Source organism: Nycticebus coucang, chromosome 3 (genome assembly GCF_027406575.1).
Source record: "Nycticebus coucang isolate mNycCou1 chromosome 3, mNycCou1.pri, whole genome shotgun sequence".
Taxonomy (NCBI): domain Eukaryota; kingdom Metazoa; phylum Chordata; class Mammalia; order Primates; family Lorisidae; genus Nycticebus; species Nycticebus coucang.
Window position 1 is genome coordinate 154,033,666 of NC_069782.1, and position 16,381 is coordinate 154,050,046.

Consider the following 16,381-nt stretch of genomic DNA (forward strand, 5'->3'; position numbering starts at 1 on the left):
CAACATATGAATGTGATTGAAGTATTTAATTTCTCCATCATAAATGAAGCTCAGTTTAGCTGGGTACAGGATCCTGGGTTGAAAGTTATTTTAAGAGATTAAAAGTCGATGACCATCCTCTTCTAGCTTGAAAGGTTTCAGCAGAGAGATCTGCAGTTATTCTAATATTCTTCCCCTCGTCGGTAATGGTTTTCTTTCATCGGGCAGCTTTCAGAATTTTCTCCTTCATATTAACTTTAGTGAAATTGATTATGATGTGTCTGGGGGATGTCTTATTTGGGTTGAGTCGTGCTGGAGTTCTGAAACTGTCTGCTATCTGAATTTCAGAATCTCTTGGCATGTCTGGAACGTTCTCCTTCATAATCTCATGGAGAAGATACTCTGTGCCTTGTGAAGCCACTTTGTCGCTTTCGGGGATCCCTTTAAGACGAATATTGGTTTTCTTTGAATTATCCCAGAGCTCTCTGAGACAGTGATCTGGTTTTGCCCTCCATTTCTCATCCTCTTTGAGAGTTTGGGAGCGTTCGAAAACTTTGTCTTGAATGTCAGAAATCCTTTCTTCTGCTTGCTCCATTCTGTTACTGAGCGATTCTACTGTGTTTCTCAGATCTTTGAGGGCTGCAACTTCTTGTCTCAATGTGTCAAAATCTTTGGTCATTTGATCTTTGAATTAGTTGAATTCTTGAGATATCTTTTGGGTTAGTGCTTGGAATTCTAATTCGATCTTATTTGCTATCCAGATTCTGAATTGGATTTCTGACATCTCAGCTATTTGTTTGTGCATGGGATCTTGTGCTGTGTCTTCCCCATTGATCCTTGAGGGAGTTGATTTAGTGTGATTATTCATATTGCCAGAGTTTTTCTGTTGATTTCACCTCATGATTGTTTTTCACTGTTGCCTCTGGCTGTCCTCAGAGTTGGGGAGGTGTCTCTCCAGTATTAGATCCCAGCAGGATCACTCTATTGTTGCTTGATCTTTGTAAGGAGTGACCAACCATGTGTAGTTCCTCTGGGGCTGCTCCAGCTAGGGAGTTCTCACTGTGGTAGCAGCTCCAGCGTGTGACACACCCGGATCCAGCAACAGGGCGGGAGGTGGTGCGCACAGTTCTGGGAGTGCCTGGCACCCAGTGACTTTGGCACAGAGACCCCAAGGCTCCAGCAGTCTCTGGCCAGGAGAAGGGCTCTGCTTAGAGGCAGGGAGGACTTCAGAGGGTACGTAGCTACCAGTACCCCTGGTCAGATGAGTGGGCCATTGTGGAGGCTGGGAAGACATAGGAGGGAGGACACAGGGTTGCACGGCTCCTGCAGTTCCTGGTCAGGGCATGTGGAGGCCCAGGTGGTGCGGGGTCGTGGCACAGATCTTATGGAGGTCCAGGCAGCACTTCCCCCAGGAATTTGAGGTTGCTATGGGCTGTGACACCACGGCACTCTACCCAGGGCAACAGCCCGAGCCTCCAGTGTGCCCAAACCGTTTCACTCTGCCTCTAAGCGTTAAGGCTATAAGGCAGCTCAGTCCCCACCTTTAGGCTGCTCAGTTCCCACCCGCTCCTTGCTCTGGGACCCTGAGGGCGGAGCTTGCTGGGGCAGTTCTCTCACACAATGGTTCCCTGCAGCCCAGCTCAGTGGCTCTGTCTGGGGCCCCGGACAATGTCCAAAGTTCTCCGCACTCCTGCCTCAGCTCTCCCCAAGGCAGTTCAACTGAGTGCCAAGTCCAAAAACACTGAAACAGTTCAGAGGTAAGGCCTTTCCAGTTTGCAGTCTCACTGCTGCTTGTACTCAACGGTTGCTGGCATGATTAAGTCGATGAAACACACACAACCACTTGCCAGTTTCACACTGATTTTGTCCTCCTCTTGGGGTCCAGAAGTCCCTTGCTGACTCCCTGTATCCTCCAAGCGATGATTATTGGCAGATATCACAGCCAGAGATGTCTGGAGTCTTGTCTCCCCAGACTCACCGTGCCCAGTTGCAGGGAAGCTATTACTCGGTCGCCATCTTTTTGGGCATTCTTCATACAGAAGTCACATGGACACTGTTAGAGTAAATGGAAGTCAGAACCTGTGTCTGGAGGCCAAGGGCACAGTTCTAGAGCCTGCAACCGGCCAGTTGTTTTAGATGTGTGCTCACCAGCATCCTGTGAGCTTCCCTCTGCCCTGCTGACCTCTGCTGTGTTTCATGCCTGCTTCCCCCACGATGTCCCTACCCCCCAACCCTTACCTCAATAGAATGCAAATTCCACAAAGGGAGGGGCTTTTTTGGTCTGTTTTATTACTGCCCAGACCAGTTCCTAGTACATAATGGCACTCAAATATTTGTGTAAGGAATGAGCACTGCTTTTACTTGATGTATGGAAATGTCTAAAAACAGACCCACGAGCAATAATAGGTGTACGAAAGTAGATAAGAAACGGACAGTGGCAGACAACCTGCTTCTCTGAAAAGTGACTCTGGAGCCATTCTCATTGGTTTTTTTGGATCTCTGAACTATTTATTGGTGGATATCCAAGTTCCCTTTAACTATCTTTTTTTTAACCCAGCAGTAACATTGAAGAAGATGTAGTCCTCAAAACCAACAAGCAAGTTTACTCCCAGCTTTTGAGAGCTACTGCAAACAAAAATGCAAGTCTTTTGGAAAGAATCGACGTCGTCATCCGTCTGCTGGGCCATCTTGCCCGCGGGGGTGGGGGAGCAAGTGGCGGCTCTGGTCAGTGATGGGCACAGAGGAGCCCACAGCACGCTGTCAGTGCCTTCAAACACAGGAGCTGGTTTGCCTGTTGGTGCTTCATTCATTAAATATGAGGGAAATATCCATTTAAAACAGGTACAGCGGTGGAAACACAGAGTTATTTCTTACAACAGACAAATTGCGGTTGAGGTTTTTTGGCTTCATTTGAAGTGCTAAAATCAGAATCAGACTTACAGCTTCCAGCATTTATTTCCCTGAGAAGTGCATAGTACCTCAATAGATTTGCTGTGATGCTATTACACTTTTAATTATTTTTGAAGTATGTTCAGCTATATGGATTTAAGATATGATTATTTTGGATAAAAAATGTTACTTTGGTCAAGAGAACTTTTATCCAAATGATTTTACAGGTTCGGGTGGGTTATAGAAACCTCCTGCACGTCTACAATGTTTTCTTCTATGTTGCACAGAAGAACAGTGTGCCCTTTTCTGAGCGTCAGTGCAAGATTTTTCAAAGACTAGCTGTTGGTGCAATTCACTGCATTTAATGCATGTTCTGAAGGGATTCACTTCTTTGACTTTATATGATGATCAAGAATAGGTACTACCCTTTTTTTATTTTAAACTTGAAAATGTGAATAAGGTAAGAAAACTATTTTGATTAAATAAACTATTTATTTAAAGTGTCTTTGTATTTTTCCATTTTGCATTCTTCACATTGAGTTTTGATTTGAACTCAATCTAATTAATAAACTTTATAAAGTAAAGCTCAAAACATTAAAAGTGAAATTCTGCCATTCATTAAATTCTCACTAGAATATTTTACTTATTGCTGCTGCTACCTGGCTGTTGTTCAGTTGCATACAAACATACCCTTTTGTAATGCCTCCCCTGTACAAGGATGTATTTTTCCTTCGTAATTGTACCCTAATTTCAAGAAAAGTAGTATAGCACGTAAAGCAGACAGACTGCCGTGCTGTGTTGAGGTTTGTGTGTGACCCTGCTGCAGGCCAGCATTAAGGGAGGTGCTGCCAACTCTGAGGGCCTGTGGGCGCTGGGACCTGTGGTGCTGGCAGCAGCTCCTGCGCAGCCACACCTGTGAGGAATCTGAACTGTACTAAGTACCGTCTGAAATAAACTAGCTGAAGCTGGGTTTTTTTTTTTTTTTTAGAGACAGAGTTTCACTTTATTGCCCTCGGTAGAGTGCCATGGCCTCACACAGCTCACAGCAACCTCCAACTCCTGGGCTTAGGCGATTCTCCTGCCTCAGCCTACCGAGTGGCTGGGACTACAGGCACCTGCCACAACGCCCGGCTATTTTTTTGTTGCAGTTTGGCCGGGGCTGGGTTTGAACCCGCCACCCTCGGTATATGGGGCCTGCGCCTTACCGACTGAGCCACAGGCGCCACCTGAAGCTGAATTTTTATAGCTTGCTTTCTCTTACACAGATTTTCATCAGCCATAAGTTGACACCCGTCACAGCCCAGCAGTCCTCTCTCTCCGTTTGCTTCCTTGTTTATTTCGTTTGCATTGTCTTAGGGACAGATCTGCATCTGTTTACAAAAATTAATCACTGAAATATTTAAAGTCGTGCTCAAGTTGTAAAGCTTCCCCTTACAGCACCTGCAACAACAGGGCAAAAGTGTCTCGTCTCTGCTAGTTCAACCTTGAAACTCCATTAATAATACCATCTTTGGGTTAATGAATTAAAAAAGGATTTTCCTACTTAGGCAGAGATAAGCTGGTGTTAGGGTGATAGGGTTGCTTATCCTGTCTCCTAGCCCCTTTCCTTACCAGAACAGCCTTCCAGTCAAGAGGACTATTTGTTTTTAAGCAGGAAAATATAAATTCTACCTATCTTCCCTTGTCAAAACAAACACAAAGTTCCAAGGGAAAAAAAAAATCCTTAAACACATTTGAATTTGCTGATTTTAAAGTGTCTTAAAATACTTGTATTAGCAGTTCTTTTAGAAGAAATGTGGACAGGCTTGCTGGCTCGCACCTATAATCCCAGCACTCTGGGAGGCTGAGGCGGGTGGATTGCCAGAGCTTATGAATTCAAGACCAGCCTAAGTCAGAGCAAGCCCCCTGTCTCTAAAAATAGCACTGTGGGGAGCCCTGTAGTCCTAGCTACTTACGAGTGAATCACTTGAACTGAAGAGTTTGAGGTTGCAGTGGTGCCCGTAGCTCGGTGGATAGGGCGCCAGCCATATACACCGAGGCTGGTGGGTTCAAACCTGGCCCAGGCTGGCCAAAAACAATGACAACTACAACAAAAACATAGCCAGGCGTTGTGGCTGCCTAGAGTCCCAGCTACTTGGGAGGCTGATGCAAGAGAATCACTTAAGCCCAAGAGTTTGAGGTTTCTGTGAGCTGTGACACCACGACACTCTACCCAGAGCATCAGCTTGAGACTTTGTCTCAAAAAAAAAAAAAAAAAAAGTTTGAGGTTGCTATGAGCTATAATGCCACAGCTCTCTACCAAGGACAACAAAAGTGAGACTGTCTCAAAAAAATAAAGAAAGAGGCTTGGTGCCTGTAGCACAGTGGTTACGGCGCCAGCCACATGCACCAAGGTTGCTGGGTTCGAACCCAGCCTGGGCTTGCTAAATAACAATGACAACTGCAACAGAAAAATAGGCGGGCATTGTGGCCGGCGTCTGTAGTCCCAGCTACCTGGGAGGCGGCTGAGGCAAGAGAATCACTTAAGCCCGAGAGTTTGAGTTTGCTGTGACGCCACAGCACTCTTACCAAGGGCAACATCATAAGACTGTCTCAAAAAAAGAAAAAAGTAATGTATTTATGGCCTGATCATTGAGGCTACTGAATCTTTTCCAGAATAGTTCATTGCCTGAATTTTGTCTACATCATTACATTATCCAGTGGGGTTTTTGTTTGGGTTAAGAGTTAATAGCTCTAGTATGTAAAAGTTAAAGGGCTGTCATGCCTAACTACAGCTGGTACTGGAAAATAGAATTATTCAACAAGAAGAGAACACTAAACAAATTATAAAAAGCCAGGAAAACCTTGCAAGACCACCGGGGGTGCAGGTCTGAGCATTCAGACCAAAGAGCACATCTGGCTTCAGGACCAAAGCCCAGTATAGGGGCAGGAAGTGCAGAGAGCTGTGGGTGGGAGTCGGAGATGGGGCCAAGGGCTGCTGCTAACTGTCCCTTTTTTCAGGACACAGCTGGTGCAGTTCAGTTTCTTTAACTAGAAATGTGCACCGTGGTATCTGCCCTGCCACTCTGATAGAGTTGTGAAGATCAAGAGAAATACATGTGGGAAAAAAACCTTTGGCATGCCATCCATCCAGTGTTAGAGGAATGTCATGACAGGGGTTTGGAGCATAGTTTGCATTTTGTGAACGTCCCTGTTGAATCCCAAGTCACATCCATGCCCTCCAGAGTGGCACCTCCTTCCTTGATGAGCTGACCCAGGGCTCTCGCTGGCTTCTCACTGCCCACAGATCAGGTGGGGCAAGAGTGTTGGGATGGCAGCAGAGCCCCACAGAGTGGAGCCCGGACAGGGATGCTTACAGATGCTTGGGCGTCGGTTGTTTCTATTTAAAATCCTCCCTGAAAAGCTAGCAAAATTATTTAGTGAATAATTTTTTGCCTGAGCAATTGATTTCTAAATCAAGTTATTTCTAAATTTCAAGTAAGGCTTTTCCCATTGGGTTTTAGCTTAGGAAGCTGTATTCGTGTCAGCTGCCTAAAAACTGGTTTGTTTTCTTTGTAAAGAAAATCACGATTTTTTTCTCTTAGAAGGGAAATCAGATCCCTAAATCCAGTTTCTGCTTTCTCATTACATGTTCAGTGTGGAGATGTGGACGTCACAGATGTCAAACCACTGCTCTGAAATGGACTTTTTTGGGAACAAGCCATTGGTGGGGAGCCCGGGATTCTGTTGTATGTCCTTGTCAGTAACTACTCTCCAGTAGGCATTGTCTTTGAAGAAGAAAGCGGAGTTGTGTGTGTACGAGTAGTAAGCAGAATCTATATTTCTGAAAGGGTGGTTGTGTGGTGTTATTGCCGGAAAAGCCTCAGTAATCTTCATTGGATAAGAACTCAGTACTTGATTTCTGTTGACATCAAATGCAAATACCTGCAAAGCAAATTGGACAGTCAGATGGGCTTTTCTGAAAATTATTGATTTTTATGTTACTTTATATCACTGAGGTCAATAAATCTGACTTGGCACCAAATTCTTTAGACTTGACCTTCTTAATTTTCCATCTGTATTGATCTCACTGGTGTTTAGATCTGAAGTAATTGAAAGCAGCATTTAACTAAGAACTTGGTTGCCTGGCAAATCTCAGTCAAGGATGACAGAGCAGTGCTGGGCTGGAGAGCCTCTTACTTACCAAGGACCCCTGGAAAAAGTAAAGTAGCTGCTGTCTTCGGTCATAAAATGCTGTGTCCAGGGGACTTGGGATGCCAGGAAATCCTTCTGAAATCAGTTTGGGGTAGCTTTTTCCTTGTTCGTCATCTGTGTAGGCCTGATCCTTGTCACTGTCATATCTCCAGTATTGATTTCCTGAGAGCCAAACAAAATATGTTCATGTGGCTTATTAATATTAAGTCATAGGAAACCTAGCAAAGGAGACAGCTTTCGAAGTAGGTCTCAGCCAGGCGCGTATATGCTCTTCCAGGAGAAAGGGCATCATCTTCATCTGAGTGAAGCCTCCACATAAATGGACAGTGTTCCTGGCTTCAAATTACTTCTAGTTTTTGGCCAGGGCTGGGTTTGAACCCTCCACCTCCAGCATATGGGGCCAGCACCCTACTTCTTTGAGCCACAGGTGTTGCCCTCAAATTACTTCTAGATTTGACTCCAGTGACGGATGCATTTTTCTTGTATATCACCACTGTAGTTACAATGGTGGTTGCCTTTCACAGTGAACCCCAGCCCATGAACAGCTCTTGGCTGTCATAAAAATAATGTCATTTTTTTTTACCTGAGTATCTTAATTTAGTCTAAAGATCTTTTCGCTTACATGTTAGTGGCCACGGGTTGGAATCATGTTCTTGTTCTCACTGATGTGCGCTCTCCTTTTACAGAAGAAGTCATGGTGCTCGTTTTTGGATGATAACTTTCTCCAGTGTTTTGGACTCACCTAATTCCACCACCACCTCCATTTTACAAATGAGGAGACTAAAGAATTGAAGTGACACACTCAAGTTTAGACAGCTAGGTTAGTAAGGGATACAGCCCAGGGCTCTGTGGTTCCACCCACATGAAATTTTACTTACTGTCCTGTGAAATAATACCTCATAACTTTGCTCCATTTTGTAACAAAATTCAAATGCTAATTTCATGCTCAGAAAGAGTAGGGGGTTATTCTAGGCTTTTCTTCTTTATTCCTAATCCTGCATATTCGGCATGTTGCCAACACCATAAAATAAACTCACTGAGTCAAATACTTAATGCGTTCACAGCTCAGAATACCTCAAGCAGTTACATTCCTTAGCAACCAAATATTTGCTGTATTTGGAAAAGTTTACGATTTGAGAACATCGTGATCTATGTCCAGTTAGACATGTAATTCCCTCTAAATGGAATTTTTAAAATTTTATTCATAGCAAATTAAATGTAAGACATTTTTAAAGCTCCAAGGATAAAATACAGCTGTACTGTAGCAGTCGCTGGTGATGACCTAGTTCTGTAATTAAGATTCTTTGAGCATTGCCAACATAAATTCTAGTTTGGGACTTCTTAAAGTCTTGAAAAGTGTGCTTTCAACTCTGAAAGATCTGAACTTTGAAAGTCTTCCAGGAGGCAATTGCTTCATGTCACTGAATTAAAATAATTCCTCCTTTGTGTGATGTGAAGGAAAATTAAGACCAGATTAATACACAGGATCCTTATGATAAAATTTGCATATATATAGGTCTTTCTGTTGGGCTCTTGTCTTGTTAACCTTTTGAGCAGTTTGAAGCAACATGGTTCTATTACTAGGATTCAGGCAGAGAGAGTACACACAACTTGTTTCTGGGTGGGAAAGGGGAAGGAAAGACCAGGGACCACAAACTTCTATTTGGGAGCAGACTCTGTGGTTTTGCAAAGGGAGCCAGCATATGGACTGGGTACGGACATCCTTGACGAGGCCTTTGGGAATAGGGAGAAGCAGCTTCAAAAATCCCAGACCTGCTGCCCCTGCACATTCCGTGACCCGGGCACCCACCAGCAGAAGTCAGCTTTTGCCTTGCAGCAAGGCACTGATCTTCCCTGCTTAGAAACTGCCATTCCTTCCTCCCTGTCTGCTCAGTGTTGACCTTGGCACCTGAAGCTCTCCATGGTTAGGCCAGCCGGTATTTCCAGCCTGACCTCATCTTGTGTGAACCCTCTGCCACACCTTGACAGGCCTCACTGCCACATGATGTGTCTCTTTGATCCCCAGCTTTCAGCTTGCCCCTGCAGTGTGGCCCTGACCTCCCAGCCGTTCAGGTGCCTTTTCTTGGGCCTTCCAGATCCTCCCCATCCCTAAGTCTAGGTCAAGTCCTGACTCCTGGGACACCAACACCTGATTCTGGGCCAGTAATCACCTCTTCTGCTTGGTCTACCCCTTTAAAACAATTTGTGGGCTTCCAGGTGTGTGTGTTTTTTTTCCTTCTCCAGAACCAGATTAAAACTTGAGTAGAGCAGGGCCCTTTCTTACAGTTCTTTGGCAGCCACCTCAGTACCTAGCAAAATGCATTCACTCATTCGTTCATTTGATAACTTAAGCACCTTCGTAAAAAGATCGGGGGGTATAACCCACTGGCTGTGTCCAGTGTGATGGAGCAGACAGAAATGGAGCTGGTAATTACAGGAGCATTACAATAGATTCCTTCATAAGGGTGCAAACATTTGTAATTAATGCATTTTTTCAGTAAATAGACCCATCCATGAAGAATCTTTACCTTTAAAAAAATACCGCTCGTCTCTTCTCCACGTCCAGATGTGAACGAAGGCGTCTATGTTTTGTGTTGGGATTCCGTGCCAGCCAATGAGGATTTGGATAGGGTCTCCATAGCGTGTCCTGTTGTTTCGATTTTCATAAAGCCAGTACCAGCTTTTGCGGAAGAAATATGTGCTAAATCTTACCATCACTTCTCCATACTGGTTTCTTTCTTTGCGAATCCAGTCAAATGCAGTATCAAATGATCCTTCACATGAGCCTTTAAAAAGAAAAAAAAAAAAAATCCAGCTACTTGTCACATGGTGCAAAAACCACCAGCTTTGGCTTCTTAGGGAGCTCCCTGTCACTCTCCAGGGTCCCAGTTTGGGTACGTAGTCATTCAGGGAGGACCACCCTAGAGAGAGCTGCTCTGACCATGATCTGACTTCATTAGAGAGATGAGTTTGATTCTGGGCACTCGCAAGGAGAGATTTCCCCTGGGGGAAAGAGACAAGTCCTGGGTTTTGTTGTCTCCAAGGCCGCTGTGTGCCCAGCACAGAAGGGTGGGAGAGGAGCACAAATGGGGACGTCTCTGGTAAGGACACTTCAGTGGAGAGGAGGAGGACCACTTTCCTTCCCTTGGGACTCTTCTAAATCACTAATCACTTCAAATAATGAACTGCTGGTGCCTTATCCTAAACAATTAAATAGGGATTAAAGTTTATCCTGGAATGGCTAAACTGCTCTTTGCCTTGAGATTGCAGTAAACTTCTGGGGGTTTCTTGTGTGGGCCACAGCACCGGTGGCCCTCTTGTGTTTAGAGAACCACTGTGCTCTCTTCTTTCCCTGTGGCAGGTGTGACACGTCCATGGGCATCTGCACCAGTGGCTGCAGTCTGGGTGGGACCACTTTTAAGTAAGAGAACTGCATCATGGAGCCAGAGGAGAGCTACTCAAGGGTGGCAGTGGAGCTGTACAACTTTGTGCCTTTGGGTACCAGGCTCCCAGTGAGGGGGAGGGCTTCCTGTGGGCTGTGGAGTACTAAGCATGCTCTGTGAGTGCCAGGAGTGACCCCAGAACAGCCCTACCGTACAGCCTTTGGATGGCTTTTCTGTCTGACCAGTCCAGCTCAAATGCAGGCTCCTGGGGTATGTAATTCGGTTGCATTATGGATCCTGTCCTGTAGGTGTGAGGCAGGCCGAGGACATGGCCAATTTCATGGACAGCCACCTAAAAGGAGAACACAAACCACTGTGTGGGGTCAAGCCTAGGGCTGACGCCCAAGTTACAGAGGGCAGGCCTGTGCTCCAGGAAGAGCTGTGCTTGTTAAGGAGAAGGGGAACCAAGTTACAGAGGGCAGGCCTGTGCTCCAGGAGGAGCTGCGGAACCACCGTCAGGGAGGAGGAGGACATGGATGCGTCATCTGAAGAGCTCTGGGCTTTTGGACTCCAGCCCGAGCTGCATTGCCCCTGCCTGTCAACATGAGCAGCTCGGGACCACTGACCTTGAGAAGGCTGATGCCCAGGTCACTGGTGGGAGGTGTGAAGTGCTCGTCATCGTCAAAGTGAATGTCACCCAGGCGCCAGGCATGAGCAAACTCCTGTCCACTCCCGTCAAAAACCCGAGGACAGCCCAGGTGCCGGCCTGGTGAGGGGAGAGGGGGTGGTCCAGGTGAGCAAGGAGCCCGTCACACAGATTCCAGCTACTGAGCACAATGGGGGGGCTCCAGCCTGGAGGAATTGCCATCCAGTCATGGAGGCAGACGCAGCGCCAGCTCCTGGCTTCACTCCTCAGTGGGAGGAGCGTGGGAGGCATGGCTCACACAGTGTTCACAGAGTCTAAAGACTGCTAGGAACGGTGAGGCCCACTGCCAAGGGAATGGAGTGGGGGGGGCTGCTTTACTCTCCCAGCCAGGTGAGCGTGGGCATGGGGGACGGAGGTGATGCCTAAAAGGTTTATGAGGAGATGGGATGAGAGCCGGATCCTAACCTCTGAGTAAGTCGTGAAACAAAGGAGTCACTGTCCCCTGCATTTGTATGGTTTTTCAATCCTGCACCCCTGTACCCTCTGGGACTTTAACCCAGTGAGACCAGCAGGGCAGCTGTCAGCACCCTTAGTTGGGAGATGGAGCAGCAGAGAAGCTAAATTATTTGTCCACATCCACTGGGCAAGGGCATGGTGGTGTCTGGGCCTGAGCCTCGAGTTCCCTGACTCAGTCCTCCTTGGGAGCTGGGAGAAGGTGGAAGGTGGAGGGTAGGCGTGTGCTGAGCTCATGGGGGTCCACATGGCCCTGCACCCACAGGGCTGCTATGAAGGGCAGAAGACCTGGCCCCAGGGTCCCTGTGTGGCTGGCCAGGCTCTCTGCAGGGTGAGGAGCCTTCTCTTCTAATAAGGTACCTTCTACGGAGTGGGGGTCGATCTGCCCCACCCTACAGGGCTCACCCCAGAGCAAGCCCAGGAGGTAGGGGGTTGAGGCCCCACCCTGCAGGCCACTGCAGCCAGGCGGAGGCTGAGGTGGCATTTACCCATGGCCCAGTGCCAGCTATTAGGTGCCAGGGAGGCAGGAGGAGCCAGGCTGCACCCTTCTCACCTCTCCCAAAACCCAGTTTTATGTCAACCGTGGGCCCAGGGGCAGTGAGATCCTCCCGGAAGTCCAGTGGTGTCACCTCACTCCACATCCTGAAGGCCAGTCTGAAAATGTGTCTCTGCTCTTCCACGGAGAGCTGACTGCTTAAGGCTTCACCCACCAGTCTCCAGGTCAGGGTCTTTTTGGAGAAGGCCCTGGCAACCCCTCCATCTGGGGGCTCTTCCTGCTGCCAGCCTGGTCTGAGCAGCAGCATCCGCAAGAAGCGCCTGCGTCGTGTGGCCCTGGGGACTGGGCCTGGAGGGGGTGGGGCGCCTGCAGGCGGTGGCAGCCTTGTGTCGGGGACTCCGCAGCGAGGCCTGTTCATGGCCGCTAGTGTGGCGGCATCCAACTCTCCGCTGGCCGGCAGCGCGTTCACCCTCTGGAATCTGCGGACTGCCTCGGACAGCGTGGTGGCCTTGGTGGCCTCTGGTGGCCCCTCGGGACTGGGAGCCCAGGTTCCCTGAGACCCCGACCAGCCGTATCTGGATAAGAATCGCTGTGGGAGAGAAATACACCCAAATCTGTGTGGCTGCCCAGCCCTGCCCTGCCCCATGGTCTGCTGGACAGAGAGATGGTGAGGCAGACACAGAGACAGGGCTGGCTGTGGCCTGAGGAGAACTGGGCAGGCCTGATGGGTGAGGTGGGAGGAGGGGTCATGGCTGCAGAGGAGTGGTCAGGGTGGAAGGTGGGGACACTAAGGAAGGCCATACGTCACAGTGTGGAGTGGGCTACAGGGAGCCTGGCCTGTGAGGTGAGTTCCTAGGATCTTCTTCCCAGCCCACAGAGGCAGGGAGGCAGGGGTCAGGGCTGGGCCACACTGTGTGACGGGGCAGCTGATGCAGACCCAGGCCAGCTGTGGCCCCTCACTGCCCTCACCTCCAGGGCACCCTTGGGGCCATAGATTAACCTAGGAAATCCCAACAATCTGCTCAGTGTATGGTGACCACCAGGCCCACTGTCCAGTTTGAGTTCAAGGGCCTCCCCTGCCTACTCCGTGTTCACCAGGATGTTCTGGAAGCAGAATCTTCCCCACTGGGTCCCTTGCCCATGTTCTTCACTGAGTTGCAGCAAAAGCAGTGGATGTCACCGGGCAGCTCTGCTGAGGAGCCTCCTGACGCTGCTATGTAGGGGACCTCTGCTAGGGCCACCCCTTCTCCAAATCCTCAGAGAGTGGCATGGTGGACAGCCATGGAATGCTAGCAGAACTGTGGCTTGGCCACTTAAAATGTCACATACTTGGATTGAGTCTGCAGTCTCTGTGATGGGCAGCATTGACCCTGCAGGCTACTAATTCATATCATTAAGTATCGTTGCTCCTACGGGAACCACAGAAGCCTGCGTAGCTCCCTCTGCCCAGCCTGTCTGTCCCTTCCCAGACTCTGCACAACCCAGCCCTTAATCTGCCACATCCTGGCCTATGTGTGTACACGTGTGTGCACATTGCATGTGCACGGGGTGTGTGCATGTGTGCATGCTGGTGCACAGGTGTGCACATCGAGCGTGCATGGGTGTGTATGCATGTGTTCATGGGTGGTTCTATTCTTCCTGCCCTCTCCTACCTGAGCAGCATGGAGGTCAGCGATGGGCTTGGCCTGATGCAGGGGGGATGTCTCCCGGTCTGAGTGGTCCCGGCTGTGGAAGAGGGTCTCAGGCTGGGCTGGTCTGGGGGCAGTGAACCAGCAGAGCAGCAGAGTCGGACGGAAGATGGAGGCAGTGAGCATGGTGGGATGGGAACTCTGGTGCTCCCTGCCTGGCTTCGTCCCCGTCTCCTCTCGTTGAGATGAGCTTGGCCTGGGGTATCTTTTGTAAGCAGCCACCACGGAGGGAGGGGCTCCCCGTGTCCACGTGTTTCCCACCTAGCCCTGAAGCGTGCCCACTAGGAAGCTACACAGCAGGCCCTGGGTGCTACCTTTGAAGACCCCAGGGCCACCTTTCTCATGGGTGTGAGAACTCTCCTCCTCCCGGGTCCCTGTGTTTGCACAATCCTCGGGTAATTACATTGCAAACCTGCAGATGCCTGTGGAATCCATTTCCATAGAGATACGTGTTGGTGAGTTTGCTGCCCTGGAATTGCTAGGAATCTCCACTGGTGTCAGTGGAGGCACAAACCCTCACCCCTCACAACCTGCACCCCAAAATTGGGCCTGAGCTAAGAAACATGAACAGTAGTTTGCTCATAGTTGGGGTTAATTTTGTTTTCTTGGTGAAGTGGGTTTGAGGATTTTTAGTTTGTTTCTCAGCCTTTTCTTGTTTTTCATCTTTTTTTTATCTTTATATGAAGTATACCTAACAGTTATTATAAAATTTAAAAGTACCGAAAATAAAGGGGACGGCATATAATTCAGGTGGTAACGTTTCTGTGAGTATGCTTGCAGACACATCCGTGTACGTGCGTAGAGAATTATTTGTGTGTATAAAATTTCACATAAAACATATGTTCTTTATTAGTATAACTCAACAGAATATCACGGCACTTTTCTGTGTTTCTGAATGTATTTATCATTCTAATTAATGACCGCATGGTGTCCCATTCTATGGGTTAGAAGTTCCATCTAAGGATAAACTAGAATCACTTGACGTTCTAGGACATACCTCAACCCATGCTGTCTTGCTTGGTTTCCCCTCTCAGAGAAGCCTTGAGTCTCTCTGGACCCTGAAGCGGAACCTCCCCTACTGGGCTTTTATTGAGCACACAAAGCTGATGGCCTCCGGAAAGCACTGGCCGAGTGGCCGCAGCTGTCCAGGGGCTGACCATAGAAACGTGGACACAGTGAGGTGAACTTTCTCTGATGCTCCACAATTTCTCTTCCCTCAAGTCCCACCAGCTGCAAATCACTCAGAAGGAAGTGGCCTGGACCCCTGAGTCACCGGGTGGACTACCACCTGAGTGATTGGCGGACCCTGAGATTTGGCTTGGTAGGCGCGGCAGGTGGACACTCCCTGCCCCCCAGGACGCAGCTCCCACAGAGGCTGCAGCCTGCCCATCGCCCTCGTTCTGGAGGCTGTGCAGCTGCAGGGCAGGACGGTGCTCCCTCCACGTCCCGGCTGGCCGTGGAGTCCATGTGGATGAGCAAGGCATGCTCTGGCCTCTCTGCCCCTGACTTGGTCTGAAGGTGCTCACCTCCACTCCATGTGAGCTGCCTGTGGCCGGGCCTTGCCCAACCCCTGAAACCACTGGACTGACGTGCCTCTGAACCCACAGGTGTAGGTGGTCCCCATGCACCTACCACTAGCTCTTCTGGGAGCCACTCACTCCTTGTCCCTGTCACACGGCCCTTTGACCCCAGCTGGATGGATAGCCTCATCCCACCTCCCAGCTTCCCTGGATCCCTGATTTCTTCCCCAGCTTAGAGTCCAGAGACCCTGGCTTGAACTAACGCCCAGGGCTTGGGTTTGACTCTTCTCCCCATGCCTGCACCATGCCTGCTGAGCCCCGCTGCATTTCCTTTGTACTCACCACTGAGTCTGGGTGTCCGCGCTGCTTGGCAACCCCCACTGCCCACTTCCCTTGAATAGTTCCTGTTCCTCCACTTCCTTGGGTCACACAAATGCCTGCTGAGGGACTGAGTCCAGGGGCAGGTGAGGGGCAAAGCATGGGGAGGAACAAACCAAGTACAAGTTCAGGCTCTGCTACAGGAATTTCCACTGCAATATTTCAGAGGGCTTGAAGGAAGTGGATTAAAGTCCCTCAGACACTGTGATTTGCAGATGAGAGCTTGGGATTCATGTGACAGGTCTGATGAGAAGAGCACTGGGGTGCAGGTGGGGCTGCCCTTACTCCCCCATCATCATTCAGCAAGTGCTTATCACCATCCTCGGGGCGGGAGCTGAGAAACAAACCCAATGGACACCCTCTGTACCCTCACGGAACTTGTATTCAAGTGGGGAACACAGATAATAAACAGGAAAAAAGGGGAAGAAATGCAAATAGTGGCAGATGCCAAGGATGTAATTCAGGAAAGTGAGTGCCTGGGATCCGGGGAGGAGTGAATGTTAAGGCAGGACAAACCTCTGGTGCAGAGGAGGTCTTGAGCAGTAACAGAAAGACAAGAGGGACAGTCCTAAGGAGAGCGATTGGCTGAGGGAAGCACAGGAGCGTGTGGGAGGTGAGGGGAGAGGGGCAGGAGATGGTCAGCCAGCCGAGAGCTACGGGCAGAGGAGTCTGGATGTTACTCAGCTGGGTGGAGA

General features: G+C 48.9%; 2 protein-coding genes across 4 annotated transcripts in view; one reads left to right on the plus strand and one right to left on the minus strand.

Moving 5' to 3' along the window:
- EDRF1 (erythroid differentiation regulatory factor 1) overlaps positions 1-16,381 on the plus strand; it is a 73,540-nt gene that overhangs the window by 52,023 nt on the left and 5,136 nt on the right. The window contains exon 25 of one of the 3 annotated variants that reach the window (XM_053584206.1): positions 2,537-3,368. The exons of 1 other annotated variant lie outside the window; for it this stretch is intronic. In XM_053584206.1, the coding sequence (XP_053440181.1) occupies positions 2,537-2,711 (175 nt within the window). In that variant the 3' untranslated portion in view covers positions 2,712-3,368. Of the gene's footprint in view, positions 1-2,536; positions 3,369-16,381 lie in introns of those variants that run through there. One more of the 3 variants, XM_053584207.1, reaches the window with a different exon arrangement.
- Positions 6,493-13,914, minus strand: MMP21 (matrix metallopeptidase 21). Its single transcript, XM_053584208.1, has 7 exons — positions 13,753-13,914; positions 12,158-12,689; positions 11,072-11,211; positions 10,656-10,797; positions 9,591-9,848; positions 7,052-7,224; positions 6,493-6,792 (listed from the first exon to the last, which is right to left on the minus strand). The coding sequence occupies exons 1-7, from the start codon at positions 13,912-13,914 to the stop codon at positions 6,493-6,495; spliced, it is 1,707 nt and encodes a 568-aa protein (XP_053440183.1).